Source organism: Apodemus sylvaticus, chromosome 3 (genome assembly GCF_947179515.1).
Source record: "Apodemus sylvaticus chromosome 3, mApoSyl1.1, whole genome shotgun sequence".
NCBI classification, from domain to species: Eukaryota; Metazoa; Chordata; class Mammalia; order Rodentia; family Muridae; genus Apodemus; species Apodemus sylvaticus.
In genome coordinates, this window is record NC_067474.1 from 60,108,765 (window position 1) to 60,135,936 (window position 27,172).

At 50.6% G+C, this 27,172-nt stretch overlaps 1 protein-coding gene across 1 annotated transcript in view; it reads right to left on the minus strand.

Moving 5' to 3' along the window:
* The window catches only part of Gabbr2 (gamma-aminobutyric acid type B receptor subunit 2), a 339,984-nt gene that overhangs the window by 119,920 nt on the left and 192,892 nt on the right, over positions 1-27,172 (minus strand). The window contains exon 7 of the mRNA XM_052176457.1: positions 16,506-16,742. Coding sequence (XP_052032417.1) covers positions 16,506-16,742 — 237 coding nt within the window. The remainder of the gene's footprint in view (positions 1-16,505; positions 16,743-27,172) is intronic.

The window sequence follows — 27,172 nt, forward strand, 5'->3', positions numbered from 1 at the left end:
AGATGGAGACAGTGAGTAAATGGGGACAGTGAGTAGATGGCGACAGTGATTAGATGGGGACAGTGAGTAGATGGAGACAGTGAGTAGATGGAGACAGTGAGTAGATGGGGACAGTGAGTAGATGGGGACAGTGAGTAGATGGGGACAGTGAGTAGATGGCGACAGTGAGTAGATGGGGACAGTGAGTAGATGGGGACAGTGAGTAGATGGAGACAGTGAGCAGATGGGGACAGTGAGTAGATGGAGACAGTGAGTAGATGGGGGACAGTGAGTAGATGGGGACAGTGAGTAGATGGGGACAGTGAGTAGATGGGGACAGTGAGTAGATTGCGACAGTGAGTAGATGGGGACAGTGAGTAGATGGGGACAGTGAGTAGATGGGGACAGTGAGTAGATGGGGACAGTGAGTAGATGGCGACAGTGAGTAGATGGGGACAGTGAGTAGATGGGGACAGTGAGTAGATGGGGACAGTGAGTAGATGGAGACAGTGAGTAGATGGGGACAGTGAGTAGATGGGGACAGTGAGTAGATGGGGACAGTGAGTAGATGGGGACAGTGAGTAGATGGGGACAGTGAGTAGATGGCGACAGTGAGTAGATGGGGACAGTGAGTAGATGGGGACAGTGAGTAGATGGGGACAGTGAGTAGATGGGGACAGTGAGTAGATGGAGACAATGAGTAGATGGGGACAGTGAGTAGATGGGGACAGTGAGTAGATGGAGACAGTGAGTAGATGGGGACAGTGAGTAGATGGAGACAGTGAGTAGATGAGGACAGTGAGTAGATGGGGACAGTGAGTAGATGGGGACAGTGAGTAGATGGGGACAGTGAGTAGATGGGGACAGTGAGTAGATGGAGACAATGAGTAGATGGGGACAGTGAGTAGATGGGGACAGTGAGTAGATGGGGACAGTGAGTAGATGGGGACAGTGAGTAGATGGGGACAGTGAGTAGATGGAGGACAGTGAGTAGATGGAGACAGTGAGTAGATGGGGACAGTGAGTAGATGGGGACAGTGAGTAGATGGGGACAGTGAGTAGATGAGGACAGTGAGTAGATGGGGACAGTGAGTAGATGGGGACAGTGAGTAGATGGGGACAGTGAGTAGATGGAGGACAGTGAGTAGATGGAGACAGTGAGTAGATGGGGACAGTGAGTAGATGGAGACAGTGAGTAGATGGAGACAGTGAGTAGATGGAGACAGTGAGTAGATGGGGACAGTGAGTAGATGGGGACAGTGAGTAGATGGGGACAGTGAGCAGATGGGGACAGTGAGCAGATGGGGACAGTGAGTAGATGGGGACAGTGAGTAGATGGGGACAGTGAGTAGATGGGGACAGTGAGTAGATGAGGACAGTGAGTAGATGAGGACAGTGAGTAGATGGGGACAGTGAGTAGATGGGGACAGTGAGTAGATGGAGGACAGTGAGTAGATGGGGACAGTGAGTAGATGGGGACAGTGAGTAGATGGGGACAGTGAGTAGATGGAGGACAGTGAGTAGATGGAGACAGTGAGTAGATGGGGACAGTGAGTAGATGGGGACAGTGAGTAGATGGGGGACAGTGAGTAGATGGGGACAGTGAGTAGATGGGGACAGTGAGTAGATGGGGACAGTGAGTAGATGAGGACAGTCAGTAGATGAGGACAGTGAGTAGATGGGGACAGTGAGTAGATGGAGACAGTGAGTAGATGAGGACAGTGAGTAGATGGGGACAGTGAGTAGATGGGGAAAGTGAGTAGATGGGGACAGTGAGTAGATGGGGACAGTGAGTAGATGGAGACAGTGAGTAGATGGAGGACAGTGAGTAGATGGAGACAGTGAGTAGATGGAGACAGTGAGTAGATGGGGACAGTGAGTAGATGGGGACAGTGAGTAGATGGGGACAGTGAGTAGATGGGGACAGTGAGTAGATGGAGACAGTGAGTAGATGGGGACAGTGAGTAGATGAGGACAGTGAGTAGATGGAGACAGTGAGTAGATGGAGACAGTGAGTAGATGGAGACAGTGAGTAGATGGGGACAGTGAGTAGATGGGGACAGTGAGTAGATGGGGACAGTGAGTAGATGGAGACAGTGAGTAGATGGGGACAGTGAGTAGATGGAGACAGTGAGTAGATGGAGACAGTGAGTAGATGGGGACAGTGAGTAGATGGCGACAGTGAGTAGATGGGGACAGTGAGTAGATGGGACAGTGAGTAGATGGAGACAATGAGTAGATGGCGACAGTGAGTAGATGGGGACAGTGAGTAGATGGGGACAGTGAGTAGATGGAGACAGTGAGTAGATGGGGACAGTGAGTAGATGGGGACAGTGAGTAGATGGCGACAGTGAGTAGATGGGGACAGTGAGTAGGTGGGGACAGTGAGTAGATGGGGACAGTGAGTAGATGGAGGACAGTGAGTAGATGGAGGACAGTGAGTAGATGGAGACAGTGCGTAGATGGGGACAGTGAGTAGATGGGGACAGTGAGTAGATGGGGACAGTGAGTAGATGGGGACAGTGAGTAGATGGGGACAGTGAGCAGATGGGGACAGTGAGCAGATGGGGACAGTGAGTAGATGGGGACAGTGAGTAGATGGGGACAGTGAGTAGATGGGGACAGTGAGTAGATGAGGACAGTGAGTAGATGAGGACAGTGAGTAGATGGGGACAGTGAGTAGATGGGGACAGTGAGTAGATGGAGGACAGTGACTAGATGGGGACAGTGAGTAGATGGGGACAGTGAGTAGATGGGGACAGTGAGTAGATGGAGGACAGTGAGTAGATGGAGACAGTGAGTAGATGGGGACAGTGAGTAGATGGGGACAGTGAGTAGATGGGGGACAGTGAGTAGATGGGGACAGTGAGTAGATGGGGACAGTGAGTAGATGGGGACAGTGAGTAGATGGAGGACAGTGAGTAGATGGGGACAGTGAGTAGATGGAGACAGTGAGTAGATGGGGACAGTGAGTAGATGGGGACAGTGAGTAGATGAGGACAGTGAGTAGATGAGGACAGTGAGTAGATGGGGACAGTGAGTAGATGGAGACAGTGAGTAGATGAGGACAGTGAGTAGATGGGGACAGTGAGTAGATGGGGAAAGTGAGTAGATGGGGACAGTGAGTAGATGGGGACAGTGAGTAGAATGGGGACAGTGAGTAGATGGGGACAGTGAGTAGATGGGGACAGTGAGTAGATGGGGACAGTGAGTAGATGAGGACAGTCAGTAGATGAGGACAGTGAGTAGATGGGGACAGTGAGTAGATGGAGACAGTGAGTAGATGAGGACAGTGAGTAGATGGGGACAGTGAGTAGATGGGGAAAGTGAGTAGATGGGGACAGTGAGTAGATGGGGACAGTGAGTAGATGGAGACAGTGAGTAGATGGAGGACAGTGAGTAGATGGAGACAGTGAGTAGATGGAGACAGTGAGTAGATGGGGACAGTGAGTAGATGGGGACAGTGAGTAGATGGGGACAGTGAGTAGATGGGGACAGTGAGTAGATGGAGACAGTGAGTAGATGGGGACAGTGAGTAGATGAGGACAGTGAGTAGATGGAGACAGTGAGTAGATGGAGACAGTGAGTAGATGGAGACAGTGAGTAGATGGGGACAGTGAGTAGATGGGGACAGTGAGTAGATGGGGACAGTGAGTAGATGGAGACAGTGAGTAGATGGGGACAGTGAGTAGATGGAGACAGTGAGTAGATGGAGACAGTGAGTAGATGGGGACAGTGAGTAGATGGCGACAGTGAGTAGATGGGGACAGTGAGTAGATGGGACAGTGAGTAGATGGAGACAATGAGTAGATGGCGACAGTGAGTAGATGGGGACAGTGAGTAGATGGGGACAGTGAGTAGATGGAGACAGTGAGTAGATGGGGACAGTGAGTAGATGGGGACAGTGAGTAGATGGCGACAGTGAGTAGATGGGGACAGTGAGTAGGTGGGGACAGTGAGTAGATGGGGACAGTGAGTAGATGGAGGACAGTGAGTAGATGGAGGACAGTGAGTAGATGGAGACAGTGCGTAGATGGGGACAGTGAGTAGATGGGGACAGTGAGTAGATGGGGACAGTGAGTAGATGGGGACAGTGAGTAGATGGGGACAGTGAGCAGATGGGGACAGTGAGCAGATGGGGACAGTGAGTAGATGGGGACAGTGAGTAGATGGGGACAGTGAGTAGATGGGGACAGTGAGTAGATGAGGACAGTGAGTAGATGAGGACAGTGAGTAGATGGGGACAGTGAGTAGATGGGGACAGTGAGTAGATGGAGGACAGTGACTAGATGGGGACAGTGAGTAGATGGGGACAGTGAGTAGATGGGGACAGTGAGTAGATGGAGGACAGTGAGTAGATGGAGACAGTGAGTAGATGGGGACAGTGAGTAGATGGGGACAGTGAGTAGATGGGGGACAGTGAGTAGATGGGGACAGTGAGTAGATGGGGACAGTGAGTAGATGGGGACAGTGAGTAGATGGAGGACAGTGAGTAGATGGGGACAGTGAGTAGATGGAGACAGTGAGTAGATGGGGACAGTGAGTAGATGGGGACAGTGAGTAGATGAGGACAGTGAGTAGATGAGGACAGTGAGTAGATGGGGACAGTGAGTAGATGGAGACAGTGAGTAGATGAGGACAGTGAGTAGATGGGGACAGTGAGTAGATGGGGAAAGTGAGTAGATGGGGACAGTGAGTAGATGGGGACAGTGAGTAGATGGAGACAGTGAGTAGATGGAGGACAGTGAGTAGATGGAGACAGTGAGTAGATGGAGACAGTGAGTAGATGGGGACAGTGAGTAGATGGGGACAGTGAGTAGATGGGGACAGTGAGTAGATGGGAACAGTGAGTAGATGGAGACAGTGAGTAGATGGGGACAGTGAGTAGATGAGGACAGTGAGTAGATGGAGACAGTGAGTAGATGGAGACAGTGAGTAGATGGAGACAGTGAGTAGATGGGGACAGTGAGTAGATGGGGACAGTGAGTAGATGGAGACAGTGAGTAGATGGGGACAGTGAGTAGATGGCGACAGTGAGTAGATGGGGACAGTGAGTAGATGGGACAGTGAGTAGATGGAGACAATGAGTAGATGGCGACAGTGAGTAGATGGGGACAGTGAGTAGATGGGGACAGTGAGTAGATGGAGACAGTGAGTAGATGGGGACAGTGAGTAGATGGGGACAGTGAGTAGATGGCGACAGTGAGTAGATGGGGACAGTGAGTAGGTGGGGACAGTGAGTAGATGGGGACAGTGAGTAGATGGAGGACAGTGAGTAGATGGAGGACAGTGAGTAGATGGAGACAGTGCGTAGATGGGGACAGTGAGTAGATGGGGACAGTGAGTAGATGGGGACAGTGAGTAGATGGGGACAGTGAGCAGATGGGGACAGTGAGCAGATGGGGACAGTGAGTAGATGGGGACAGTGAGTAGATGGGGACAGTGAGTAGATGGGGACAGTGAGTAGATGAGGACAGTGAGTAGATGAGGACAGTGAGTAGATGGGGACAGTGAGTAGATGGGGACAGTGAGTAGATGGAGGACAGTGAGTAGATGGGGACAGTGAGTAGATGGGGACAGTGAGTAGATGGGGACAGTGAGTAGATGGAGGACAGTGAGTAGATGGAGACAGTGAGTAGATGGGGACAGTGAGTAGATGGGGACAGTGAGTAGATGGGGGACAGTGAGTAGATGGGGACAGTGAGTAGATGGGGACAGTGAGTAGATGGGGACAGTGAGTAGATGGAGGACAGTGAGTAGATGGGGACAGTGAGTAGATGGAGACAGTGAGTAGATGGGGACAGTGAGTAGATGGGGACAGTGAGTAGATGAGGACAGTGAGTAGATGAGGACAGTGAGTTGATGGGGACAGTGAGTAGATGGAGACAGTGAGTAGATGAGGACAGTGAGTAGATGGGGACAGTGAGTAGATGGGGAAAGTGAGTAGATGGGGACAGTGAGTAGATGGGGACAGTGAGTAGATGGAGACAGTGAGTAGATGGAGGACAGTGAGTAGATGGAGACAGTGAGTAGATGGAGACAGTGAGTAGATGGGGACAGTGAGTAGATGGGGACAGTGAGTAGATGGGGACAGTGAGTAGATGGAGACAGTGAGTAGATGGGGACAGTGAGTAGATGAGGACAGTGAGTAGATGGAGACAGTGAGTAGATGGAGACAGTGAGTAGATGGAGACAGTGAGTAGATGGGGACAGTGAGTAGATGGGGACAGTGAGTAGATGGGGACAGTGAGTAGATGGAGACAGTGAGTAGATGGGGACAGTGAGTAGATGGCGACAGTGAGTAGATGGGGACAGTGAGTAGATGGGGACAGTGAGTAGATGGGGACAGTGAGTAGATGGAGACAGTGAGTAGATGGGGACAGTGAGTAGATGGCGACAGTGAGTAGATGGGGACAGTGAGTAGATGGGACAGTGAGTAGATGGAGACAATGAGTAGATGGCGACAGTGAGTAGATGGGGACAGTGAGTAGATGGGGACAGTGAGTAGATGGAGACAGTGAGTAGATGGGGACAGTGAGTAGATGGGGACAGTGAGTAGATGGCGACAGTGAGTAGATGGGGACAGTGAGTAGGTGGGGACAGTGAGTAGATGGGGACAGTGAGTAGATGGAGGACAGTGAGTAGATGGAGGACAGTGAGTAGATGGAGACAGTGCGTAGATGGGGACAGTGAGTAGATGGGGACAGTGAGTAGATGGGGACAGTGAGTAGATGGAGACAGTGAGTAGATGGGGACAGTGAGTAGATGGGGACAGTGAGCAGATGGGGACAGTGAGCAGATGGGGACAGTGAGTAGATGGGGACAGTGAGTAGATGGGGACAGTGAGTAGATGGGGACAGTGAGTAGATGAGGACAGTGAGTAGATGAGGACAGTGAGTAGATGGGGACAGTGAGTAGATGGGGACAGTGAGTAGATGGAGGACAGTGAGTAGATGGGGACAGTGAGTAGATGGGGACAGTGAGTAGATGGAGGACAGTGTGTAGATGGGGACAGTGAGTAGATGGAGACAGTGAGTAGATGGAGACAGTGAGTAGATGGGGACAGTGAGTAGATGGGGACAGTGAGTAGATGGAGACAGTGTGTAGATGGCGACAGTGAGTAGATGGGGACAGTGAGTAGATGGAGACAGTGAGTAGATGGAGACAGTGATTAGATGGAGGACAGTGAGTAGATGGGGACAGTGAGTAGATGGAGACAGTGAGTAGATGGGGACAGTGAGTAGATGGAGACAGTGAGTAGATGGAGACAGTGAGTAGATGGAGACAGTGAGTAGATGGAGACAGTGAGTAGATGGGGACAGTGAGTAGATGGGGACAGTGAGTAGATGGGGACAGTGAGTAGATGGAGACAGTGAGTAGATGGGGACAGTGAGTAGATGGGGGACAGTGAGTAGATGGGGACAGTGAGTAGATGGAGACAGTGAGTAGATGGGGACAGTGAGTAGATGGGGGACAGTGAGTAGATGGGGACAGTGAGTAGATGGAGACAGTGACTAGATGGGGACAGTGAGTAGATGGGGACAGTGAGTAGATGGCGACAGTGAGTAGATGGAGACAGTGAGTAGATGGGGACAGTGAGTAGATGGGGACAGTGAGTAGATGGGGACAGTGAGTAGATGAGGACAGTGAGTAGATGGAGGACAGTGAGTAGATGGGGACAGTGAGTAGATGGGGACAGTGAGTAGATGGGGACAGTGAGTAGATGGGGACAGTGAGTAGATGGAGACAGTGAGTAGATGGGGACAGTGAGTAGATGGGGACAGTGAGTAGATGGGGACAGTGAGTAGATGGGGACAGTGAGTAGATGGGGACAGTGAGTAGATGGGGACAGTGAGTAGATGAGGACAGTGAGTAGATGGAGGACAGTGAGTAGATGGGGACAGTGAGTAGATGGGGACAGTGAGTAGATGGGGACAGTGAGTAGATGAGGATGGGACAGTAACTCCATATAGTGCAGGGGAAATTCCTGTCTAGGAAGCTGACAGCTGGGTGTGACACAGGACCTAAAGGAGAGGGCGGGTGGTCAGCAGCACAGTGTGGATGAGCCCACCCCATGCTGGCCATGATCCCAGCCTCCCTCTCCCTTTGTGGTGTAAGCAGGTTCTTGAGCTGCCCTGCTGCAGTGGGAATCAGTTACTAGAGTTGCTTTGTCTTCCTCTCTGCGACTGCGTTAGAGGGAGGGTGCCGGCAGCCCAGAAAGCTCAATTTTTAGTACAGTTGTTTATTGCTAGCAATTACTGCCTGAGAAATGTTCTCGATGGTATGAATTTGCAAGGCCACAGGACCACACCTCCTCCAGATCAGGTCTGGGATCCGAGCCCCAGAAGGACACCCCTGGGAGCCATGAGAGGCTGGGGAAGATAGCGACCTCATAACCCGGGTAAATTCCTGATGCCGTGTCACAGCGAGAATTTGGGAATTGCTCTTGATTAGTCTGTGCCTGCCAGTCAAGTCCAAAGTCTGATGACCTATCTACTGTCAGTCCTGATTAGCGCCTGGGTTGAAAACGGCTTTTTATGTGCAGAGGCCCAGGAGGCATGGGATGAAGAGAGCCCTTAGATTTCTCAATTAGCAAGGTGAACGGAAGGAGCGCTGGTGGTTAAGCTCGCCCTAGGTGTGCCATCAGGTGGGCTGCGTGGGCTGCGTGGCTGCTTGGGCTGCGTGGCTGGAATCACCCTGCTGCTTGAGGACCCCAGAGGTGACAGAGATGCCGACTCATCAGAGGAGACAAAGGGACCCTCAGCTGGGAATGGACACTAGGGAGAGACACCAAAGACATGTGCAGACCCAGTGGGGGTGGGGAGAGCCTTACTCAGTTCCTTCTTCAGGTGGGGGAAGCCAGCACCCAAGATAACAATTAGGTTACAGTAAACCATCATTCTTGGGAATAATTGATTTTCCCATAGAAACACCTGGCAGCCTTAGATTGGCTCCTAGATACATGTGTACGTGACATGTTCGCAGAAGAAGGAGGCCAGATCAGAGTGGTGTGGGGGTAGCCGAATCCTGGACCAAGTCAGTCAGTCAGTCAGTCAGTCAGTCAGTCAATCAGTCAGTCAGTCATTCCTTGCATCTCCAGGCACAGAGCCCCAAGGCACCCAGGTGGGAGCTATTAGCCAAGCACACATGGCATCCGGGGGATGGGGTAACCCAGCCCAACCCTTCAAAGGGATCCCAGGAGGCCTGGGTGGGGTACCGACAGCACCTGTGCATTAATCTTGTGCCCAATGCTAAGTGAGGATGCTAAGGGCGGCCGGAGCCAGGCAGGAAGCAGGTTGGTGACATACGCCTCCCCACCCCCATCCCCGCCCCCAGCGACTCAGTCCTGTGGGTCAGTGCGCAGCAGAGAGCCCCAAATCACGTTTGCTCACGGGGAGACTTTATTTGGCTCTGACCACTCTAACCTTAACAAGGGTTAATAGATTGGCTCTCCACTGAGAGGATGACAGTGAGTTACAAGTGTGAAGTGCACGGCCCTCATAGGTATACTGTGACGCGCTACCGACTCCACCCCCTCAGAACGCAGCGTCCATAACCAAAACTGCAGTATGAGGGCTGCCAGTGGGCGCTGAACATGCGAACATTACCAAGTAGTTCCAATTCTTCAGATGAGGAAACTGAGGCCCAGACAATGAATATCTTCCTAGGTCACCTAGCCCCACCAGGCCCACTGTGGTCTCTGACTTCATGACTGTAGTTTTGTGTCAGCTGTCAGGGCTGTTCTAGCCAGCGGCTTGCTCCTTGTGTTTGAGGGTGGCTGGTTTGACAGAGCGGATGGAGAGGGACTGGTTCTCAGGCCACCTTCTTTCTCCATTAAGTGTGTGTGTGACAGACTCTGTTCCAGGATGCTGGGGACCAGTGGGGAGGGGAGGAGGTTCTGTTAGGCAGTTTTGTTGCTCCCCAGTGCCAGCCAAGGAGCCTTTTGAGAGGAACTCTAGGATGGGACACAGCGAGTGGTACGGGAATGAGCCAGGTCCCTGGGACAAGGTTGATTTTCTCGGCTACATCGTGGGTTCATCCGCAGAGGAGCTTCAGACAAGGTCTGGAGCAGATGCCGAGAACTTGGCTGCACCACAGCACTGGGGCAGTGTCAGTGCTGACTGGAGGACGGTCCCCAAACCATGACGTCTCAAATGTGTTAAAACAGAAGCAAACCCCTGTCTCTGGGCTAAATGAGGGCACCAAATACAGGACACAGACATGTAGGATCTGTGTAGGAAAATGAAACCAGCCACCCAGAGAGTCACACAGGTAGGAGACATGGGCCAGCTCTCAGAGACGGTGTTTAGTTGTGTGGGCCCAGGCACATCTGCACGTGTGTGCATATATGTCTCACAGGCACGTTTGTACGTGTGTGCACATATCTATGCATGTGTGCCTGTGTACATGCACATGGGTGGGTGTCTTAGTGCAGACTTGCATATGTCTGACCATGTATGCACTGAGTGTGCATGTATATGTGTATGTGTGCATGTGTGTGTGCGTGTGTGTGGGTGTGCGCGCGTGTGCGTGTGCGTGTGCGTGTGTGTGTGTGTGTGTGTGTGTGTGTGTGTGTGTGTGTAAAGGTTTTCTGGATAGAAAGAGCATCTAATGCTTTCCCAGAGAATCTGAGTTTGGTTCCTAGCAACCACGTTGGGTAGTTCACAACTGCCTGTGACTCCAGCTCCTAAGGACCTGACCCTCTGCTGGCCATCCTCAACTTCAGGATGGCAGCTGTGCTGGGCTGCAGCGGCATGGGATAACAGGTAGTTCCAGCCTTCTCTGTATTCGTTCTCCCCGGGGGGAGCCTGTTGTTCCCATGCTGCCTACTCTACTTGGGCCACTTGGGATTCCAAGCAGACTTGCCTTATGAAATTTTTTTTTCCTTTTTACTAAAATGTTGTTGGGAGTGGGTGGGCAACATGGCTCGTATTCAAGTCTTAACAGAAATACTTTTTATAAAACCATAACACAAAAGCTTTAATGGATCTGCTGGCCCGTGATCCTGCCCGGCCAGGAACAAAAAGCAGCCAGGTCATGAGCTCTATAACAGCTCTTGTAAAGTCCTTTCAGACTGATAGGAGATCCTATCTCAATAAACAAGGTAGAACGATCCTGAGTGATGGCACCTCAGAAGGTGTCATTACCTTTGGTCTGCACGCACATGCATGCATATTCATACACAGGCATTTACACAAGCACAGACTTCCCCCAACACCCCACACAGAGATCTATCAGAAGGATCCTTCTTATCACAGCAGTAGTAACGATAACTAAGATGAGGCCTGTGGGTGAAATGTGGTGGTTGAATGAGAGTGGCCCCCATAGACTTTTATATTTGAATGTTCAGTCACCAGGGAGTGGAACTGTTTGAAAGGATTAGAAGGATTAGGAGGTGTGGCCTTGTTGGAGGAGGTGTGTCTCTGGGGGTGGGCTTTGAGGTTTCAGAAGCCCATGCCAGGCCCAGTCTCTCTGATTCTCTCTGTCTGTGGCTGATGATATGACACTCTCAGCTCCGGAGCCATGTCTGCCTGCCTGCTGCCATGCTCCCAGCTATGATGATAATGGACGAACTCTCTGAAGCTGTAACCAAGCCCTCAATTAAATGCTTTCTTTTATAATTGTTGCCATGGTCATGGTGTCTCTTCACAGAAATAGAACAGTGATTAAGACATGGGCCCTTACTGAGAGACCAGTGAAGGAGATGTTCTGGGCATAGCATTGCTTGGCACTTGAAATTTTTTTCATGGCTTCTTTTTTTTCTGTAATCGATGTGACATATATATATATATGTGTGTGTGTGTGTGTGTGTGTGTGTGTGTGTGTGTAATTACATACATAAAAATAACATTATACAGACTTATCAGGTTATATATAACCACTATATATATTCAGGGCTATGCTGGCCTTCTTCTCCCCCCCATCCCCAGACCCCTCTCATACCACATCCAATCTATCTACCACCCAGAAGGGTTTGGCTAACAGGAGCACATCCTTCTCCAGGATCTAGGCTGTTAGTCAGCCTGATCCTCCCCTCCATGCACCCTCCCAACCCCACCACTCCAGATCTAGCCCAGGTTCCACATCTAGCACCCTGGTCTGGTCTGGCTGTTCCTGCCTACACAGCAACCAACCTCTAGGCTCTATAGGGCTCCTGCCCTTCCAGGACCCCCAGGCCCCTCCAATGCCACGTCCACTTGGTAATGGGTAACTCTTAGTTACTTTTCTATTGCCATGACAAAATACCATGATCAAGGGAACTTATAAAAGAAAAGCATTTAATTTGGACAAGGTCATGTTTCCTGAGGGTTTAAGTCCATGGTTATCATGGTGGGAACATGGCAGCAGGCAGGCAGGCATGGCACTGGGGCAGTAACTGAGAGCTTACATCTGACCCATAAGCATTTGACACACACAAACACACACACACACACACACACACACACACACACACACAGAGAGAGAGAGAGAGAGAGAGAGAGAGAGAGAGAATCCTACCCCAGTGAAACACCTCCTCCAGCAAGACCACACCCTCTAATCCTTCCCAAACAGTTCCACTGACTGGGGATGAAGCCTTCAAATCTGTGAGCCCTTGGAGGTCATTCTCATTCAAACCACCTATTGGTATGCTCTCCCCTGGGGAAAACTATTTCTTCCACGCCCAGCATTGCCTAGTGGCCTGTAGCTCTTTCTGTGGGGTTGGGGCCCCTGACCCACCCCTCCCCTTCCACAGTAGCATGTTTACTGTGTTGTCCTTGCTCAGATCATGAATTTTAATGAAGCTCCTGGAAGATCCTCAAGTTTGAGCAGAAACCATGCTAGAAGATTCTTCTATTTTTAGAAAAATGATTGTGCAGCAGCGTCTGAGTGTCTAAGACCCAAGCAGGTGTCCAGCCTGGGTTCATTTCCCATGTGCTCGGCAGAGGAGGGTGCTAGGTGAGGAAGAATTCTGGGATTCCGGAGTGTGCGGCTCTTACAGGCCTGAACATCATACTGTGTCCCCAGAAGCTGGAGATGCAGAGCGGGCCAGGTCACTGGCACAAGGCAGAGCGACCGAGGCTTATTTCTGGGGACTATGGTCCCCAAGCAGATGAAATGGAGTTGGGTCCCCAGGCTAAGTTGGATCTTCACTCTGCACTTCAGAGAAGATGCTTCTTCACCAACATGTCTGCTAGGCACCCAGGCCCAGAGCCCATCCGACTGCACACACTGAATCAATTGGAATCGAGTCACCGATATAATTAATTTAAGGCATTTAAATGATTTTCTGTATAGCAAACATGCCGAATGAGGGTTACCCAGAACACCGTGTCTGCCTGAGAGGTAGAGACGGTAAGAGCGAGGCTGGAGCCGCCTCAGCAGAGCGCTTTGAGCTCTTTCCACTTGTTTCCGTCTTCCTAACTCCTCACTGATTGCTGAACTTGGCCTTCTGCAACCTCTCTGGGCCACAAAGGCACTTTGTACGGTGTCAAAGATATTGTCTCTTCAGCAATCCAAAGGTAATTTTAATGAGACCTGTCTGTAACCCAGAGCCAGGTGCATCGTAATATGCACCAAAGGGGATAGTAGACATGGAACGGAGAGCCAAATGGCTTCTGCAGGGAAGGGGGCTCAGGAGGGCAGCAGGGACAGGGGGTGGAGTTGGCGGAGGCATGGCGGGTCTGCCTGCCACTGGGGCTCTGCCAAGGCATGGTGCTGGGGGCCACGAGGGAGTCCTATCCCCTTCCAGATCAGTGTCACTGGTAGCATTAGGGAGCTGGCTCTGAGCACTTTAAGAGGAAGCTCGGGTCTGCCATTGGCTGAATTATGACTCAGACTGGTGCAGGTGTCAAGGAATTTCCCATTAGTAAGAAATTCATCTTCAAGCCCTGGAAAGCATCTTAGCCCGTCTTAGCTAATTGCTCATCAAGTAGCGATTATTTGGCTTAGATGACAGGGCGCGCTTCACAGGGGTTATAAATGAGCTCCGGCGAAGCCGCGCCAGGCGCCAGGCGCCAGGCACCAGGCTGGCCTCTGGGCTTAGAGAAGCAGCAAAAGGCTTCTGGGCTTCCGCAGTGATCCATGAGCCAGGCTGCACTGGGTGTCATGAACTCATTCTACCAACAAGAAGCAAAGCGAAGGACGGGTAACGCAGCCCTGCCCACCCTTCCGCTCCGGGTGAGCAGGGACTGCACACAGGGGTGGGGAGCGGGGTGGGAGGAGAGGCCGTGCTGAGAGGTTCCTCTGCTAATCGAGAAGCTCATACCCCAGGCTAGCCCCGAACTTGCTATGTGGCCACAAATGACCTTGAACTTCTGCTCCTTCTGCCTCTGCCTCCTGAGTGCTGCGGTTATAGAACTGCACCACCAAGACTTTTATTTTGTGACAGTGAGGATCAAACCTAGGGATTTGTTCACTCCACATCAGCGCTGTACCAATGGGGCCATGCCCCTAACCTGAGAAGCATCTTTCTTTCAGTGCGTTTAAGGCTCTATGTAGCTCAGGCTGGAGGAGCCTCTTGTAGCTCAGGCTGGCCTCAGGCTCACAATCTTCCTCCTACCACCTCCTAAGTGCTGGGATTACGGACATGGGCCACCATACCTGAGTTTTAGGAAGCGTTGTACTGTGGTCTCTGAGTGTGATTTTATAAGGGCTTCTGAGGATAAAGACATCTTTTAATGGCTGAGTTTGAGGCTAGATTCAGTAAAAACGTACTTGGCCAGTACGGCACCTTCACGCCTGAATATGGGAGGGGCTGTCCACATTTAGATCCTTCGACCTAGGGATGTTGGAAACCAACTTCCTTTCTGCAAACTGGGAGCCCCCCCCCCCCAGGAGGGGAGGTGACTGTTGAGCTACAGCTGCCATTAAAGTCACCTGGAGGATTGTTCAGGACCCCGAGTCTAGAGCCCCACTCCGTGAGTCTAGCAAGCTGTCTGGTGGTGCTCTGCAAATGGCTGCCCCTGAGAGTCCTTGTAAACTCTAGACTTGAGTCCCAACTTACCTTCCCAGGCCTACCACCCGCCTCCTCAGTGTTCTCTCCCAGATGATGGTGTCCTCCCCTAACCAATCCCACCTTCCCTCTTACTCAACTTCCACCCATGCAGTCAGCCTCGAAGGCCTGGTGCCTGCACACTACTCAAGGCCAGGCCCAAATGACGCCTCTTCTGAGAAGCCTTCCCTTAATTCTCCACAGAGGTCAAGGACATCCTGGTAAGGCTGGTGGTTTTCTCCCCAGAGCCAAATGCTTTTAACCCTTCCATGTCAGCTCTGCTCAGGTCTCACTCCTAGCTCTGCACCACTGCACACACTTGCAGCTCCTGCAAGACCTGCCGGCCACACCACCAGCGCCTGAAAATGTCTCCCAAACTCAGCATGTATGAAACACACCAGTCCTCCTGTCCACCGTGGACTGACCTCTCATTGATTCCGAGTGAGGCGGAACAAGGATACACATCCACACATCCCTGCTTCAGCCAAAGCTCCTGTGTTTGCTAGGAAGACCAGAGGCAGACAGAGTACCACGAGATACCCTACACTCATGTTCAGAAGGCAGTGTCATGTGGCCATGATGACAGAGTCCAACATTTAAGTCCCAGCTCTTCCTCAAGTTAGCTGTCTACGTCAGAGTTCCGAGTTCTAGGGTGCTCATCTTTAACAGGCATAGGAACAGCAACTGTTCCTCTCATGGGGTGTAAAGATGCAACAGGACCATTAGGAGCGGTATCAAGAGCTGGCATTTCCTGGGTTCCAGCCCTAGATATACACAACTGGGTAGGAGCTATACAATGTGCAGGGTCAAACTCTCAGTGAATGTTGGGGATCTATTGATTATTATCGGTGCTAATTTTCCAATGTCCATGTAAGTCATGTGTTACGGTCTGCATTGAGAAGCTTGAAGCTCAGACCAGGGAATCTCCCCCAATCAATGTTAGCAGGTGCCACATGAACACCTTTTATTGCCTTGTACTAGAGATTGGAACGAGGGCTCTGGGAATTTTGGGCAAGCATTCAATCCCAGAGTCATGTCCCCAGCCCTCTTTTTGCTTTCAATTTTGAGACAGTCACACTGAGTTGGCCAGGCTGACCTTGAATTTACACTGTATGGCAGGCAGGTCTTGAACTTGAGACCTTCCTGCCTCAGTCTCCCAAGTAGCTGGGATTACAGGCCTGCACCTCCAGGTCCAACACAATGACTAATCTTCCCAACTACTTTGCAAACAGAAGCACCTTTCCCATTTTGCGAATGGAAAGTCTGCAGTTCAAAGAAGGTCGCTCATAAGTGAAGGAACAGGATTTGAACCTGAATTTGGCCCGCCCTACCCACAGGGTGGTGGGCCACACTCACCCTTGCTGGTCCTATTCCTTTCTTATCAGTGAGTCACGGAGGTGTTTCCCCAGCGAAAGAGCCCATCCCAGCCCTCTTTCCAGTCCTCCCACAATCCTGTGGCTCGCAGGATATCCCAAGGGAAGAAAGCACACATCAGCACACACCAGCAGACCTTGTATGACTCCCTAGAAAACAGCCCAGGAGGCTGGGGACTGACCGTGACCCCGAAGAAGTTGGTTTCATTCATGGCATTGAGGATGATTCTGCCCAGTGTGTGGTCTGTGTAGTTGAAGTCCTGGATCCGCTGGTGCCGGCTACTGGCGTGCAGTGTCTCCATGGCCCTCTGCAGGGTCTTGGCAATGACCCAGATGCCATCATAGGCGTACCCATGGAACTTGCTGGGCCCCACGCCCGCACGCTTGCTGTTGTATTCTCTTTCGTATTGCTGTGGAGTCTGGAAACGCAATGGGGTGGGGGGACATGGAGTTACAGCAGGCACACCAGGCACACAGATACTCTTCAGAGCTCACAGTCCATCCTGTCTCTTCATTCTGCAATGATTCCCTAAGGTGGCAGCCATTACTGCCCCCCTTTTACAGATGTGGACTCTGACTTGCTTAGGTCCCAGAGTCAGTGAGTGACAGGGCTGATCTAGCCCTGCCTGCCTGGAAGACTAAGCTGAAGGTGTAACATACACTAATCATATCTCTCCCTGATGTTTGCAGGGTCTGGGTCTGCAGAATTCTTGGCCTGTTTACCTAGAAATTGAAGATGTATACAAGTTGGCGAAATATTCAATGGTTAATTTTCAGTTTCCAGCCAGGATAATCATACATTCCAAATGATTTGAAGAGCTGGGTTTGAATTTAGCACTGGGGGCTCCTCAGAGCTTCTGCCCGACACTGCTTGGGAGAAGCCAGCCTCGCTGGGCAGTCCAGCCCAATCAGTCCCTTCCCTCCCCACTGCCTCCAGCTAGCAGCTCATGGGGGCTCTCTGTCCTTTGCCATCACCCTCAGGGACCTCTGGACCATCTCAGAGGTGGTCACCCTTAAGAACTGGAGCCAAGCCGGGTGGTGGTGGCACACGCCTGTAATCCTAGCACTTGGGAGGCAGAGGCAGGCAGATTTCTGAGTTCGAGGCCAGCCAGGTTTGCAGAGTGAGTTCCAGGACAGCCAGGGCTATACAGAGAAACCCTGTCTTGAAAAAACCAAAATCTAAAAAATCCAAAAAAAACCAAAACAAACAAACAAATAAACAAACAAACAAAAAAGTCCCAGGCTCTGGAAATGGCCCTAGTTATTTGGGCAGGGGACTCAGTGTGGGCTAGAAGATATGTCTAATATTTTACCTTCTGATATGATGCAGTCATCTACTAAGTTCACAATCAAGAACAATGCAATCAAGTTACAGAAAAGCATTGCAAACCCCCTCAATGTTTGGAGCTTATGACTGATTCTGGGTAGGGCTGTATTCATAGCTACCCTTGGCTGCATGCGTGTTGGGTATGCCAGACTGAGATTTTAGAAGGTTCTAGCTCTGTATTCACAGCCCTGTGGACTCTGAGCCCTGATGGACCGTGCAAGACTGTCTCGGAACACAGACCCTGAGGCAGAGCCAAGCCAAGACAATCTGTACTTGTCCTTTCAAAGCTACAGCAGGGACTGTGAACAGCTTGACACTGAACAACAGACTGTCCCCTACTCCTTGTTGAATTTTATGGAAGAATCCACTGGCTACATTAGCATCCTGAGTGGCCACAATTTCCTGAAGTTGCCTTTTTGTTCCGGTGCCTGAGGTTGTCCTTCCACGTGCTGCCACCTGGGGAACCTGTGACCTCAGCCTCCTCTCTGTGACCTCCAGAGTGGGGAATGTTATCACAGCCACCCGGGAAACACTCTGAGGTCACACCACATAGAAACTGGATCCCTTGTCATTTTACATTCAGAAGGGCCCTCAGAGAGGGTCACAGGCCCCCTCTGTACCGCCTGAGGGGTCGAGGGTCACAGTGCTCGCTGCAAGTGTGTGAGGGGTGCCTGAAGTCAGAAGGACGCACATCCCGTTGCTTCTCGCTGGCAGTGAGGTCATCACTGCTCACAGGAAGCTCGCACAACTGTCCTTGGTCAGCAGTCAGGGAAGGTGGATCTGCACCACCCAAGGCCGGGGCTTCTGCATGCATGGAGTCTGTCATCCAAAATGTAGGGTTTTTGGTAGAGCCACCCAGACAGGTGCCCAGGAGGAGCCCAGACCAGGTGCCTCCAGATTTTGCCCTTACAGGATTTCCGTCTGTACAAGTGGGATATGTCCAGCAATGAGCCCACTGTTCTCCCTCTAGTCTCTGGGAGCCCAGGCGATCCCTTACCTGTCACTCACCTTTAGCTATCACTTTTATATTTGACTCTCCAAATCAGAGCAGAACTTATTTCAGACCAGGCCTTTGGTTCTGCTTAGCTCCCGCGTCTACACCCCCCACAATGTCATACGGCATTCCTGTGTGCCCTGGTCTGTCCAGGCATGGCTACAGAGTCCTAGTACCTTCTGCCTTGGCCAAGTCCACTCTTCCCAGGGAGTTGTCTAGAATGGGGTGCTCTCTCTTCTTCTACCCTTCCAGCTGCCTAGACAACATGGCGCTTCCTGGTGCCCCAGGGCTTTTGCACTGGCTATGCCTATCACACTCCCCTCCCCCCAGCTTGGTGTGCTACATAGCCATAGCATCATGATGCTGGGACAGCTCTCCTGAGCCAGGCTTTCCACACGCAGGAATCTAATCTCTCTACCACTTACCATTCCTATGTGGCCTGCTGTTTCTGTACACCATCAGCCCTGGCTCCATGGGCTCAGGACACCGTGTGCCTCAGCCACTGAGTGGTCCCCAGAATCACATGATACACACATAGAACTCAGCCTTGTTGTCTGCTAAAAGCCTATACACACATCACAGGGATAAGTGCAGGGACACACGGACATGCTTACCGAAACACCATGGGACTAAAGGCAGGACTTGCCTATACCCATACCATGGGAGTTAAATGATGTTCCCTGATACTGAAAGGTGTAATGCTCCTGTGTATGAAGACATGTTTACAAGCATCTTTAATAATAGGTGTTTTGGTAACCTGTGTTTAATTGTCAGCTTTCCAAGAAAAAGTATCACCTTCTCTTATATTTGTATTTTTTTCCTATCTGGTTAGAACGAACATCTTTCAAATATTGAACCAAAAGTAGTTTTTACTTCTGAGGCAAATTTCTTCTTTACACAACATTGCCGCAGTGATGCCTGATCTTTCGAATTCTTAAAATAATCTTGCTTTTCTTCCCCAGTTTTTTTTTATTGCTTGATTATCTGTGTATGTATGCGTGCACACTTGTGTGTATGTATGCATGAGTGCGTGTGTGTGTGTGTGTGCATGAGTGTGTGCGCGCGCACGCTTGCACTGCAGGCGTGGACTCTGAGCACTGATCCCACAGCAATCCTACCACAGGGATGCCCTTCACCTCCTCATCCCTCCATCCTCTCAGGCACTGAATTTGCAAGTGTCCTACCTCAGCCTCCCTGGAACTGGGGCTGCAGGCCTGAAGTGCCATAAACAGATTTAAAAACTTTTAAACATGAATTGTGATTTGGGTTTGCATGATGGTTCGTGTTAATTGTCAATTGACAAGACTGTGAACCACCTGGTGAATGAGCCTCTGGGTGGGCCTGAGAGGGTGTGAGAGGACCACCCACCCATCTTAGCTGTGGGTGTGGGTGGGAGCACTTCCTGGACTGGGATCCCGGACTGTGTAAACAGGGGCAGTCGAGCTGAGCACGTACTCATTGTGCTCTTCTGGCTGTGATGCGATGAGGCAGTTGCTGCCCTGACTCCTGACCACGATGGACTGTGACCTGGAGCTGACACAGAATAAACTTTCTCCTCCGAGTTGCTTTTTTTTTTTTTTTTAATTCATCTGAGTTGCTTTTGTTGGGGTTGTTTTGTCACAGTAACTGGAAGAGAAACTAAGATTGCCTATTTCTGGTGGCTAATTTAGCTCTTGGATATTTTTAAAGTATGTAAAAACTGCCTAGATGTGTATCTCTGTATTAACTGCTTTTCCCTCACATTGGCTTCTTGAGGCAGCATTTCTCTGTGTTGTCCTGACTGTCCTGGAACTAGCAAGCAGGAGAGGAATGAGGAGACCCTTGAGCTCTGTCTTCTTGGAGTTCCTTCCCTACATCTGCTCTCGGATGCACATAAAGGCATCAGAAGGTAGGGTGGCTGTGCTGTAGCTTTCTGCAACGATAACATAGTACATATGCTGAGGAAAAACTTTCCGAAAAAGAAGTTCCACTTGGTGATTGGCAGGCCTCGTTGTTGTGTCCTGGGCTGAAGCAGCTCACAGGTAGTGGGTGTGTGGTCAACACCACCACTAACCGCATGATCCAGGGTAGAATGAGAACTCGGAAAGAACCGGTGTCCCACAGTCCCCTCCCAGAACATGTCTCCAGTGACACCGATGTCCCACTAGGCTCCAGCTCCCAAAGGTTCTATGACTTCCCAACAGCGCCCTCCTGGGGAGCAAGCCTTTAACTCATGGCTTTATTCAGCCTCATGGCCAGTCAGATGATAGTTCTGGCCATGTCCTAGGTCATATTTCAAGCCGTCCGGGATCCTCTAAACGTTAGGGGCTCTTACAGTTTGGATTGAAAATGTCCCCGTTCGCTCACATGCTCTAATCCTCGGTCCCCGGTTGGTGATTCTGTTCAGGGAGGCTGTGGACACAGCGGGAGGCAGAGTCTTTCTGGAGGAAGTGAATGATTGGAAGGTGGGCTTTGTGGCTCATAGCTTTGCCCACTTCAAATCCAAGTCTGTCTGTGTTTTCTGGTTGGCAGCCAAGATGTGGACAAGCGGTACCATGGGCCCCAACACCACAGCCGTTAGCCACTCCTGCTGCAAAGCCTTCCTCGCCATGGTGGATTGTCCTTAAATCGTCTGACAAAATCGATATCCATTTCCTTAAGTGTGGAATTTGTTCCCAGCAATGAGACAGTAACTGCCCCAGGGTGGGCTGGAGAGGGGAGGTGAGCAGGCCCACGATGGCTCAGTGATAGGTCACTGCCTGCAGAGTTGAACTTTCTTGATGTAATGAGTGTGTGTGTGTGTATGTAAGTGTGTGAGTGAGTGTGTGTGTATGTGTGTGTGTGTGCACCTGTGTGTAAGTACCATAAAAGGACTGAAATCATTCAGCCTATTTGATTTGGCCTTGGGACCAACACAGGCCCTATGTCTAATTTTTATGTGAGTCACTTACAAATCTCTATTTTTTCCTACCTTATCTTTCTACTTTTGTTATTGTTATCGTAGGCTCGCTTGTGTTTATAAATTGGGTTAACTGAGGCGAGAGTGGGCAGCACCGTGGCACAGGCTGGGGACTTGACCGGTGTTTCTGTGAGCAGAGGCTTGGGATAGGACAGAGGGGATATAGGTCTTGTTGCCTTTCCTACGGGGTCACATCCATGTGCCACTGCTCCCCAGGGATGCCAGAGCCATCACAGGGCAAGTTTTTGTGAGTGCCAGAGACCAGGCCTCCACTGGCAAGCTGACAAGAAGTCAGAGCCTTGTTCTTCCAGAGGGACATTTACCACAGGGGCCGGAAGTTTCTGAGAAGGAACTTTCCATAGATGGTTCCCCTCACTCCATGGCTGGATTCTGTGGTGTTTGAGAGGCAGTTTTTAGGGCTTGGAACATGCTTGCTTCTAAAAATGTGTTATAAGAGTGGCTAATCTCTCAGGCTAGCCTGCAAGGGCGTGCGAAGCTAACAGGTGGCCTGGTGCTATGCGTTTTTGGTTCCAGCAGAGCCATGCTGGCAAGGTTCGCACGGATCATCTGCTCGACAGGATGTAGGCTCGCCCGTGTTTATAAGGGTTTCTAAATTGGGTTAACTGAGGGGAGAGTGGGCAGCGCCGTGGCACGGGCTGGGGCTTGGACGGGAGACACAGGAGAGGATATGCCATGTACAGCTTCATCTCTCCACTGCCTGGCTGTTGAGGCAGTGTGAGCAGCTGCCTCCAACTCGTTACCATGACATCCTTGCTCTGATGGACAAAACCCCAAACTGTGAGCCAAAGAAGCTCTTCCTCCTCCTCCCTGTCTTCCTTTCTTGAGTTACTTTTGTCATATATGTTTTAATGATGAGTCTTGCTTCCTAGGAGAATGCAGCCTTGTGGACAGATGGGAGAGGGACAAGGACACACCTTCTTTTATGCTCTAGCACACACACACACACACACACACACACACACTCACATGTGCACACATGCATCTGCACACACATACACTCACACACAAGCACACATGCACACGCATACGTGTATACACACATGCACTCAAATGCACACACATGAACACACACACAAACACACAAGGACAAACACACACACACACATGCACCCATACACTCACACGTGCATACATGCACACATGCACATACATCAACCTGATCAAAGTATTACAGAAAAAGCCAGTTGAAGATCAAAGTTAAAGCAATGTCTTAACCGTAGCTAGAGAGAAGAGACACATCACTGGTAAAGGACCAATGTGTGACAGCTGGCTGAACAGAAATAATAAAAGCCAGGAGACGGTGACATCATAAATCTGGAAGGAAGTGGTAATGAGCTAGAGGCTACCCCTTGCTAAGAAAGTGTTCTGAATTAAGGGTGAGGCAGAGGACACTTCACACAGGTAGGAGCAGGGAGAATGTGTGCGGGAGATGGCAGCTGAGGAAGGGTCAGGAAAGATTCTTCAGGCAGAGAGAGAATGGCCCTAAACAGGACAGAGACGCTGGGAGGGACGAGAAGAAGTGGGACGTGTGTGGAGAGACCACACACAAGTGAAAGCCAAAATCTGGTCAAGAACATTCTAGAAGATTTCAGACTTCACCCACAGGCACCAGGCTCTGTCTTACAGCTTTAGACAGCAAGATGGTGTGACAGTCGAGGTCAGACAGCACAGACTGAGAGGAGGGCAGAAATGGCCCCTTCAATAAATGGTCCTAATAAGTCTCCGGTCATATAAAATAAAATACGCGTTGGTTTTGTTTTAGACGTGCATATAATCATTTGCGTTCACACCTTACATGGAAACACGAAAGTCTGGAATGAAACTAAAGGCCAAGGCAGAAGGCTTAACTGTCTAGCTGGCGAGGAAGGGCTCAGTGCTCACCAGGACACAGCACTGAGCACCTAATGAGCGGAACTGCTTTAAAATGAAGGCTTTCTATTCATCAAAAGACACCAAGAGAGCGAGAGATAGGTCACAGAGTGGGGGAGGAAGAAAATCTCACACAGACCTCTCAAGGGAGTCTCAGGGAGAACCCAGAGGGGATGTCTGTCTCCTGGCCACCAGTGGGCAAGGTGAAAAAGAAAAGGATATACCACATTTTTTGTATCCACTCTTCTGTTGAGGGATACCTGGGTTCTTTCCAGCATCTGGCAATTATAAATAGGGCTGCTATGAACATAGTAAAGCATGTATCCTTATTACATGGTGGGGAATCCTCTGGGTATATGCCCAGGAGTGGTATAGCAGGATCTTCTGGAAGTGAGGTGCCCAGTTTTCGGAGGAACCGCCAGACTGCTTTCCAGAGTGGTTGTACCAATTTGCAACCCCACCAGCAGTGGAGGAGTGTTCCTCTTTCTCCGCACCCTCTCCAACACCTGCTGTCTCCTGAATTTTTAATCTTAGCCATTCTGACTGGTGTAAGATGAAATCTTAGGGTTGTTTTGATTTGCATTTCCCTAATGACTAATGAAGTGGAGCATTTTTTAAGATGCTTCTCCGCCATCCGAAGTTCTTCAGGTGAGAATTCTTTGTTTAACTCTGTACCCCATAAATGTGGTATATCTACACAATGGAGTACTATTCAGCCATTAGAAACAATGAATTCATGAAATTCTTAGGCAAATGGATGGAGCTAGAGAACATCATACTAAGTGAGGTAACCCAGACTCAAAAGGTGAATCATGGTATGCACTCACTAATAAGTGGTTATTAACCTAGAAAACTGGAATACCCAAAACATAATCCACACATCAAATGAGATACAAGAAGAAAGCAGGAGTGGTCCCTGGTTCTGGAAAGACTCAGTGAAACAGTATTTGGCAAAACCAGAACGGGGAACTGGGAAGGGGTGGGAGGGAGGACAGGGGAAGAGAAGGGGGCTTACGGGACTTTCGGGGAGTGGGGGGGGGCTAGAAAAGGGGAAATCATTTGAAATGTAAATAAATTATATCAAATAAAAAAAAATCTGAAAAAAAAAAAAAAAAAAAAAAAAAGAAAAGGAAAAGACAACCAGGCAGAGACTCCAGTAGAAAAACGGGTGAAAGACCCAAACAGCAATTACAAAAGAGGCCGAAAAACAACCAGAAAAGATAGGAGAGACTGGGTGGTGCTACCTTGGTACGACTGCTTGTTGTGCAAGCACAAGAACCCGTGATCCCCAGGACCTACATGAAAATCTGGGTGTAGTGACACCTACTTATAATCCCAGCATTGGGGAGGCAGAGACAGGCAGTCCCACTGGCCTGTCTGTCCTATTCAGGGAACTCTGGGTGGGACCCTGCCTCAAAGGAGGTGGATGACATTCCTCAGGAACGGCACCTGAAGTTGTCCCCCTGCCTCCACGAGCACACTCCTGTGCATATGGGTGCACACATGTATAAAATGGATGAGAAAGTGTCCAATTCCATTGCAGCCGGGGACGTGCAAAGTAAAACTAGAGTGGGATGCCACGCCCCACCCACAAGCTTGGCTAAAATTAAAAAGCTGACAACGCCAAGTTCTGACAAGCGTGTGCACAGGGTGGAAGTCCCCCTCACCACTGGTGGGTGTGTAAGCCAGTAGAGTCACTTTAGAAAGCTGTTTGGCAGTGTCTGTGAGAGCCCACAGATGCCCATTCTGTGACTCAGAAGCTCCACCAGACTCCGCACCCAAGCACGGGGCAAGCAAGCCTCCATCACAACACAGCAGACAGGAGCAAATCAGGAAAAAATGCACATGGGAGCTCCACCCAGAGAACACAAAGCAGTTCTCAGAAACGAGAGAAAAAATATCACAGGATTCCCAGCCTGAACCGACTAACGTGACTAACATGCCCGTTTTCCCCCAAGACTTTGATTTGCAGTCAGTTCAGTTCTAATAACAACCAGAGTAGGTCTGTGTGCAGGGTATGCACCATTGATGTGATTACGCACGCGGAAATCTTAAGAGCGCTTGCTGCAGGGGAGAGATATCAAAGCCACGCATCTAGCCAGAAATGCACATTGGTGATTCTTCCATCCCAAGCCATACAGAGATCTGCTCAAGGTGAGATGGAGGGATTTGTAGGTTAACATTGTGGAATACTATGCAACACTGAACATGAAACACCTTAGAGATCACTCACTCGTGTGTGTTCAGGAAAGAGGAAAGGCCCACAGGGCATCACATATTCAAAGTCCAGAGCAGCTGACTGTAGGGCAAAGGAGTCAGAGTGGCAGCCGCTGCTAGTGCTATTGGCTGGGGAGAACATTCAGATCAGTTCCAGGCCCCCGTCGTGTGTTTTGTGCAGGCTCACTCTCTCATCCCACTGTTCTGGCTGTGAGCTCGGCCCCAGGAGCCTCCAGCCCCAGTGCTCAGCCTGAATGTTAATGAGCACCTTGGGTGCAGACTAAGAAATTCTCACTGCACTACCGCATGTGTCCTCACTAAGCTGGGGGAGGAGACATCATCACCAGTACCCCAGGTAAGAAACGAGGGGGAGGTTAAAGGACTTGCCCTCTGTCAATCAGAGGCTCACCTTGTAACAGCCAACAAGCTGTCTGTGACTTCCATGAGGTTGCTCCGGTCTGTTTCCAGCAAATGTCACCACCCATGGGCTTCCAGGCCAGCCTCACTAAGGGACCAGAGACCTGGATCCTGTCTCTGAATCTCAGTGTCTAGAATGGAGTTTCCGTCTCAAGGCTACACATCAAGGTGGCTGCCAGAGGGCCAGGGAGCTCATTCTAATTCCAACCAACACAGAAGATGAATTCCCTCCGTGGCAGGTTTTCTGGAAGTCTGAGAAACTCCATTTATCTCACTGGCCACGCTAGAACCCTAGCCACAGCTGGCTTGGGAAATTAGGGAATGCCCAGTTTTCAAAACATGACCACCTACCTGCTTACAGTCAGAATCCTGTTACTGGGGCCCCGGAGGAGGGGAGACAAGAATGTTGCTATAGACACAGCCACTTCCCCAATCAGGATTCAGAGCTAGCCAGTGTGCCCCCACAGGCCACCAGCCTCCTCCTCCTCCCTGCACTGTCTCCCAGGGAAGCAGCCACGTAGAGGCTGTAGCGGGTGGGGCATTAGCACGGTGAGGCTGGATCCTGGATTCTCCTGCCTTTCCATGCCCTTCCCTGCCTCCGTTTCAGAGATTGGGGCGGGTATAGTGACCTCCCTCTCAAAACCTCCCACCATCTCCCATCACTGTGTGTCAACCGGAAGTGTCAGGATTCAAGGGCCCCAGCTCACGGAGGACTTACTGACTCTCTTAGTCCTGGGCACAGGAGCCCCTCCCTAGGTGGCTGGCTTTCCTCAACTTGATACAAGCTCAGGCCATCTGGAAAAATGCCTCAGGTTAGCCTGTAGGCAAGTCCATGGTGAATTTTCTTGGTTGATAGGGATGGGGTGGGGGAGGGGGCACCTACTGTGGTGGTGCTGCTCCTGTGCAGGTGGCCCAGGGTTGTGTAAGAAAGCAGGCTGGGGGAGCCAGGAGAGCGAGCCAGTCAGCAGCACCTCTATGGCTTCTGCTTCAGTCTTGCCTCCGGGGCTCCCGCCCTGGGTGACATGATGTTGTGCTTTCAGATGGACATCAAGACCCTTCAGACATA